The sequence below is a fragment of the Ascaphus truei genome, assembly GCF_040206685.1.
Source record: "Ascaphus truei isolate aAscTru1 chromosome 2 unlocalized genomic scaffold, aAscTru1.hap1 SUPER_2_unloc_1, whole genome shotgun sequence".
Classification (NCBI taxonomy): domain Eukaryota; kingdom Metazoa; phylum Chordata; class Amphibia; order Anura; family Ascaphidae; genus Ascaphus; species Ascaphus truei.
Genome location: NW_027453815.1, coordinates 305,175 through 313,163, shown reverse-complemented (window position 1 = coordinate 313,163; position 7,989 = coordinate 305,175). Strand labels below are relative to the sequence as shown.

At 52.0% G+C, this 7,989-nt stretch overlaps 1 protein-coding gene across 1 annotated transcript in view; it reads left to right on the top strand.

Moving 5' to 3' along the window:
* LOC142473251 (uncharacterized) overlaps positions 1-7,989 on the top strand; it is a 50,186-nt gene that overhangs the window by 6,025 nt on the left and 36,172 nt on the right. Inside the window, exons 2-3 of the mRNA XM_075580440.1 lie at positions 6,174-7,202; positions 7,491-7,635. Of these exons, the coding sequence (XP_075436555.1) occupies positions 6,284-7,202; positions 7,491-7,635 (1,064 nt within the window). The 5' untranslated portion in view covers positions 6,174-6,283. The remainder of the gene's footprint in view (positions 1-6,173; positions 7,203-7,490; positions 7,636-7,989) is intronic.

The window sequence follows — 7,989 nt, the reverse complement described above, 5'->3', positions numbered from 1 at the left end:
TCACATCTCACCATAATCTCTCGCTATACCCTCCTCTGCCCCTCCTTACATCTCACCATAATCTCTCGCTATACCCTCCTCTGCCCCTCCTTACATCTCACCATAATCTCTCGCTATACACTCCTTAGATCTCACCATAATCTCTCACTATACACTCCTTACATCTCACCCTAATCTCTCACTATACCCTCCTCTGCCCCTCCTTACATCTCACCCTAATCTCTCACTATACTCTCCTCTGTCCCTCCTTACATCTCCCCCTAATCTCTCACTATACCCTCCTCTGTCCCTCCTTACATTTTATCCTAATCTCTCACTATACCCTCCTCTGCCCCTCCTTACATATCACCCAAATATCTCACTATGCCCTCCTCTGCCCCTCCTTACATCTCACCCTAATATCTCACTATACCCTCCCCTGCTACTCCTTACATCTCACCCTAATATCTCACTATACCCTCCTCTGCTCCTCCTTACATCTCACCCTAATATCTCACTATACCCTCCCCTACTACTCCTTACATCTCACCCTAATATCTCACTATACCCTCCCCTGCCCCTCCTTACATCTCACCCCAATATCTCACTATACACTCCTCTGCCCCTCCTTACATCTCACCCTAATCTCTCACTATACCCTCCTCTGCCCCTCCTTACATCTCACCCTAATCTCTCACTATACCCTCCTCTGCCCCTCCTTACATTTCACCCTAATCTCTCACTATACCCTCCTCTGACCCTCCTTACATCTCATCCTAATATCTCACTATACCCTCCTCTGACCCTCCTTACATCTCACCCGAATATCTCACTATACCCTCCTCTGACCCTCCTTACATCTCACCCTAATATCTCACTATACCCTCCTCTGCCCCTCTTACATCTCACCCTAATATCTCACTATACCCTCCTCTGCCCCTCCTTACATCTCACCCTAATATCTCACTATACCCTCCTCTGCCCCTCCTTACATCTCACTCTAATATCTCACTATACCCTCCTCTGCCCCTCCTTACATCTCACCCTAATCTCTCACTATACCCTCCTCTGTCCCTCCTTACATTTTATCCTAATCTCTCACTATACCCTCCTCTGCCCCTCCTTACATATCACCCAAATATCTCACTATGCCCTCCTCTGCCCCTCCTTACATCTCACCCTAATATCTCACTATACCCTCCCCTGCTACTCCTTACATCTCACCCTAATATCTCACTATACCCTCCCCTGCCCCTCCTTACATCTCACCCCAATATCTCACTATACCCTCCTCTGCCCCTCCTTACATCTCACCCTAATCTCTCACTATACCCTCCTCTGCCCCTCCTTACATCTCACCCTAATCTCTCACTATACCCTCCTCTGCCCCTCCTTACATTTCACCCTAATATCTCACTATACCCTCCTCTGACCCTCCTTACATCTCATCCTAATATCTCACTATACCCTCCTCTGACCCTCCTTACATCTCACCCGAATATCTCACTATACCCTCCTCTGACCCTCCTTACATCTCACCCTAATATCTCACTATACCCTCCTCTGCCCCTCTTACATCTCACCCTAATATCTCACTATACCCTCCTCTGCCCCTCCTTACATCTCACCCTAATATCTCACTATACCCTCCTCTGCCCCTCCTTACATCTCACCCTAATATCTCACTATACCCTCCTCTGCCCCTCCTTACATCTCACCCTAATATCTCACTATACCCTCCTCTGCCCCTCCTTACATCGCACCCTAATCGCTCACTATACCCTCCTCTGCCCCTCTTACATCTCACCCTAATATCTCACTATACCCTCCTCTGCGCCTCCTTACATCTCACCCTAATATCTCACTATACCCTCCTCTGCCCTCCTTACATCTCCCCCTTATATCTCACTATACCCTCCTCTGCGCCTCCTTACATCTCACCTTAATATCTCACTATACCCTCCTCTGCCCTCCTTACATCTCCCCCTTATATCTCACTATACCCTCCTCTGCCCCTCCTTACATCGCACCCTAATCGCTCACTATACACTCCTCTGCCCCTCTTACATCTCACCCTAATATCTCACTATACTCTCCTCTGCCCCTCCTTACATCTCACACTAATATCTCACTATACCCACCTTTGCCCCTCCTTACATCTCTCCCTAATATCTCACTATACCCTCCTCTGCCCCTCCTTACATCTCACCCTAATATCTCACTATACTCTCCTCTGCCCCTCCTTACATCTCACACTAATATCTCACTATACCCTCCTCTGCCCTCCTTACATCTCACCCTAATCTCTCACTATACCCTCCTCTGCCCCTCCTTACATCTCACACTAATATCTCACTATACCCTCCTCTGCCCCTCCTTACATCTCACCCTAATATCTCACTATACCCTCCTCTGCCCCTCCTTACATCTCACCCCAATCTCTCACTATACCCTCCTCTGCCCCTCCTTACATCTCACACTAATATCTCACTATACCCTCATTACATCTCACCCTAATCTCTCACTATACACCCCTCTGCCCCTCCTTACATCTCACCCTAATCTCTCACTATACCCTCCTCTGCCCCTCCTTACATCTCACCCTAATATCTCACTGTACCTTCCTCTGCCCCTCCTTACATCTCACCCTAATCTCTCACTATACCCTCCTCTCCCCCTCCTTACATATCCCCCTAATATCTCACTATACCCTCCTCTGACCCTCCTTACATCTCACCCTAATCTCTCACTATACCCTCCCCTGCCCCTCCTTACATCTCCCCCTAATCTCTCACTATACCCTCCCCTGCCCCTCCTTACATCTCCCCCTAATATCTCACTATACACCCCTCTGCCCCTCCTTACATCTCACCCTAATCTCTCACTATACCCTCCCCTGCCCCTCCTTACATCTCCCCCTAATATCTCACTATACACCCCTCTGCCCCTCCTTACATCTCCCCCTAATTTCTCACTATACCCTCCTCTGCCCCTCCTTACATCTCACACTAATATCTCACTATACCCTCCTCACATTGCACCCTAATAACTCACTATACACTCCTTTTGGGGGGTGGACTTTGGTGAGCGTGATAGAAATGGGGGGACGGGGGGGACTTTGGTGAGCGGGTAACGAGAGGGGGGAGGCGGGTGTGTTAGGGGAACGCGCCTGGGAGGGGGGAGGCGGGTGTGTATGGGGAACGCGCCTGGGAGGGGGGAGGCGATGTGTTAGGGGAACGCGCCTGGGAGGGGGGAGGCGGGTGTGTATGGGGAACGCGCCTGGGAGGGGAGAGGCGGGTGTGTATTGGGAACGCCCCTGGGAGGGGGGAGGCGGGTGTGTTAGGGGAACGCGCCTGGGAGGCGGGTGTGCGAGGGGTCAGTTAGAGCGGAATGGGACTTGGGAACTTGGCCTTTTTGGACCTGAGGTGATTAGCGTTACAATTACAGGTTAAGGATTTTAGGCTAAGGGGTTAACAGCTTAGAGTTTTTAGGATAAGGAGATCAGGGGTTCTCAACTCCAGTCCTCGACCCTCCCCTAACCCCCAAACAGATCAGGTTACGAATATCCCTGCTTCAGCACAGGTGGTTCAGTCAGTGCTTTACTCGAAGATTGAGCCACCTGTGCTGAAGCAGGGATATCCGTAACCTGAGCTGTTGGGGGGGGGGGTCTTGAGGACTGGAGTTGAGACCGCCTGGGTTAAGGATTTTAGGGTAAGGGGTTAGTGCAGGAGTGGGCACACTTTGCTCGCGCCCCCTGCCCTTGTATCGTGCGTCACATGATGCTGCGGGGTCATGTGACTAATAACTTTTTCTCTCACTTATTACAGTCCATGATCTTTCGACTCATTCCTGCTGCTGGCAATTGTCGGTGTACAGGAGACATTGCAAACCAAATGTTATGGTAGCGGCTAATCTAGCCCGCGAGGATGTGACAGGGAGTTGGCAGCGGATACGGGTGTGCGCAGGCCGGATACGGGTGTGCGCAGGCCGGATACGGGTGTGCGCAGGCCGGATACGGGTGTGCGCAGGCCGGATACGGGTGTGCGCAGGCCGGATACGGGTGTGCGCAGGCCGGATACGGGTGTGCGCAGGCCGGATACGGGTGTGCGCAGGCCGGATACGGGTGTGCGCAGGCCGGATACGGGTGTGCGCAGGCTGGATACGGGTGTGCGCAGGCTGGATACGGGTGTGCGCAGGCTGGATACGGGTGTGCGCAGGCTGGATACGGGTGTGCGCAGGCTGGATACGGGTGTGCGCAGGCTGGATACGGGTGTGCGCAGGCCGGATACGGGTGTGCGCAGGCCGGATACGGGTGTGCGCAGGCCGGATACGGGTGTGCGCAGGCCGGATACGGGTGTGCGCAGGCCGGATACGGGTGTGCGCAGGCCGGATACGGGTGTGCGCAGGCCGGATACGGGTGTGCGCAGGCCGGATACGGGTGTGCGCAGGCCGGATACGGGTGTGCGCAGGCCGGATACGGGTGTGCGCAGGCCGGATACGGGTGTGCGCAGGCCGGATACGGGTGTGCGCAGGCCGGATACGGGTGTGCGCAGGCCGGATACGGGTGTGCGCAGGCCGGATACGGGTGTGCGCAGGCCGGATACGGGTGTGCGCAGGCCGGATACGGGTGTGCGCAGGCCGGATACGGGTGTGCGCAGGCCGGATACGGGTGTGCGCAGGCCGGATACGGGTGTGCGCAGGCCGGATACGGGTGTGCGCAGGCCGGATACGGGTGTGCGCAGGCCGGATACGGGTGTGCGCAGGCCGGATACGGGTGTGCGCAGGCCGGATACGGGTGTGCGCAGGCCGGATACGGGTGTGCGCAGGCCGGATACGGGTGTGCGCAGGCCGGATACGGGTGTGCGCAGGCCGGATACGGGTGTGCGCAGGCCGGATACGGGTGTGCGCAGGCCGGATACGGGTGTGCGCAGGCCGGATACGGGTGTGCGCAGGCCGGATACGGGTGTGCGCAGGCCGGATACGGGTGTGCGCAGGCCGGATACGGGTGTGCGCAGGCCGGATACGGGTGTGCGCAGGCCGGATACGGGTGTGCGCAGGCTTGGGCGCCAGTTACATAGTAGATGAGGTTAAAAAAAGACGTACGTCCATCAAGTTCAACCTATGCTAAATTTAGACGGCAGATACTTTATCCTATATCTATATCTATACTTATTGATCCAGAGGAAGGTAAACAGAAACCCCCAGAGTCTCATCATCCAATCATATCTCATAAGGGGGAAAATAAATTCCTTCCCGACTCCAAGAATTGGCAATCAGATTAATCCCTGGATCAACATCCTTCCCATGTATACTTATTTGGTATATCCCTGTATACCTTTCCTTTCTAAAAAGACTTCCACCTTTTTTTAACAAATCTATTGTATCTGCCATCACAGTCTCCATGGGTAATAAGTACCACACTGTAACTGCCCTTACTGTAAAGAACCCTTTCCTTTGTTGCTGGTGAAATTTCCTTTCCTCCAACCTTAAGGGATGACCCCGAGTCCTTTGTACTGCCCGTGGGATGAATAATTGATTTGAAAGCTCCTTGTATTGTCCCCGAATATATTTGTATATAGTTATCATATCCCCTCTTAGCCGCCTCTTTTCTAATGTAAATAAATCTAATTTAGCTAGCCTCTCCTCATAAGTTAGATTGTCCATCCCCTTTATTAATTTGGTGGCTCTTCTCTGCACTCTCTAGTTCCATAATGCCTTTTCTTAGGATTGATGCTCAGTTGGTTCGTATTTGCTTCCAATCTCTGTTACATGGCAGAGCGAGGTAATATGTGATCGGTCTCGTGCTCCTCACAGTCCTTGCTGTATATACTGTATACTGTGAACGTTGCAGGCGGTGGGAGCACCGCTGTGAAACACATTTGTAGTAATTCATCTTGATCCTCCGACATGAACAAGTCCAGGAGAAGAGCAGAGTTTACATTTCCAGGCTCACCATGTCTTCAAATCTAGCTTCACCGCTCACTAGTCCCAGCCGAAGAAGAGGTGTTTGTGAACTTCATTTTGTGCACAACATCTAGAGAACTTTCTGTGCTAATGCAACGCGTTCCGCACGATGAATAAAGTGTTGCATGTTCTCTCACTGTTCCCTAACTCATCCCCCTATACATTTTCAGTTGTGTTGAAAAGTTTTTTTGCAAGAACAACCACAGCCCTCGTTTGTGTCTCTGCTGCAGATCTTGGTGTCATGAGTGGGAAGCAGCCCAGGAAGGTTTCACCCCAACATCGGCTCTCCCAGACCCTAAGATTGCGAGAGGGATAACAGCTGGGGATACGTTTTTGAAACATGAGCTCTACAGACAGAAATATGGATACAACAGAAGTCTTAGTGGTTGGGGATACGGGAACACGGCAGGGTAAAGAAGACCATGCAGCAGAGATGTCCTGCAGAGCTATCGCCAGTGCTGGCCAGAACACAGAGGAACCCGAGAACTCCAAATCGCAGATGAACAAGACTGCTTCAAAGAAGCTCCAGAAGACGCAGGCAAAGTGTAAGGCTCATGTCTGTGATCTGTGCGGCAAAAGCTGCCCATGCAGATCTGCTTACTTAAGGCACCAGAAGACCCACACGGGAGAGAAGCCATACACATGCACCGAATGTGGGAAAAAGTTTATCCAGGTCTCAGATTATAACAACCATCAGAGATCGCACACGGGGGAGAAACCATACACTTGTGCGGAGTGTGGGAAGTGCTTCAGTCGGTGCACATACCTCACCACGCACATGAGAACCCACACAGGGGAGAAGCCATACATGTGTTTGGAGTGTGGGAAGAGCTTCATCCAGCATCCTCACCTTGTCCTCCATTTGAGAATCCATAGCGGCGACAAACCCTACACCTGTCTCGACTGTGGGAAAAGCTTCAGTCGTACCTCAAATCTGGTGATCCATAGCAGGACCCACACTGGGGAGAAACCCTACACCTGCACGGAATGCGGTAAGAGCTTTGCCCGCAGCTCCGATTACAACCGGCACCGCAATATACACAAAGCCCAAAAGCCCCACAACTGCCCAGACTGCGGACAAAGCTTCAACCGCAACTCCCTACTCATCAGACACCAGCTGAGCCACATGGGAGAACGGAGCCACCTGTGCCCGGAGTGCGGCAAGAAATTCAAGAACAACTTGGCCTTTGCGCGTCACCAGAACTCTCACCGGATGGACACATTGTACAACTGCTGGAAGAAGGTTCAGTCTGGGATCCCATCTTAAACTCCCGGTTCTTCTCGCCTTTTGCCCGGCGTGGCTTCTTAACCTATTTTACAGAGCTGCGATACACAGATGTGGCAATGGGAGTGCCACAAGTGCCGTCCCTCTATATCCGAGCCGTGTGTACAGGCGGGCGAAACTGTCAACATCCGTTTCCCGGGCTTTCCGTTCAAAATCCGTTCCGCGGTGTCAATTCCGTGCGGATTAATCCAAAACCGCCATTGGATAAAATCCGCACGGATTCTTAAGAATCCAATCTGTGGATTCCGGAATCCGCGGATAGGATCTCCAATGATTAAGAAAACAAATCCGGAAAGACGAATCGCCCTTATTGAAACTGATTCGTGGAAATTTGCGGACAAAAGTAACCACCCGATCCGCTGCGGATCCAAATCGCCCATCTCTAGTCTTGCAGGGGATCCAGTCTGGTAGAAAAACCGGAGCACAGCAGCAAAAGATCAAAGGGCTACCATACCAAGTTAAAAACAGTCTAATGAATAAGGTGACAAGGCATGAGAGAGGATAGAGTAACCAACGCGTTTCACGCACTTTTCAGCGCTTCTCTGCACTATGCTCTCGGCGTGAGGCTCGCACCTGGAACGGGCGTAACTATACTGTGAGTCCTTCTACTTTCTTCCCACATTACAGTCGTCAGACAGTGGGAGGAAGACTTGTACATTGCATTAGAAGGTGGTGGTGCTTGTGGGAAGAGAACCCGGCAGTGCTGCTGTTCTTTAGCAGGTTCTTGCTGTATTATCAGCCATAGGACATTAGGTATACAC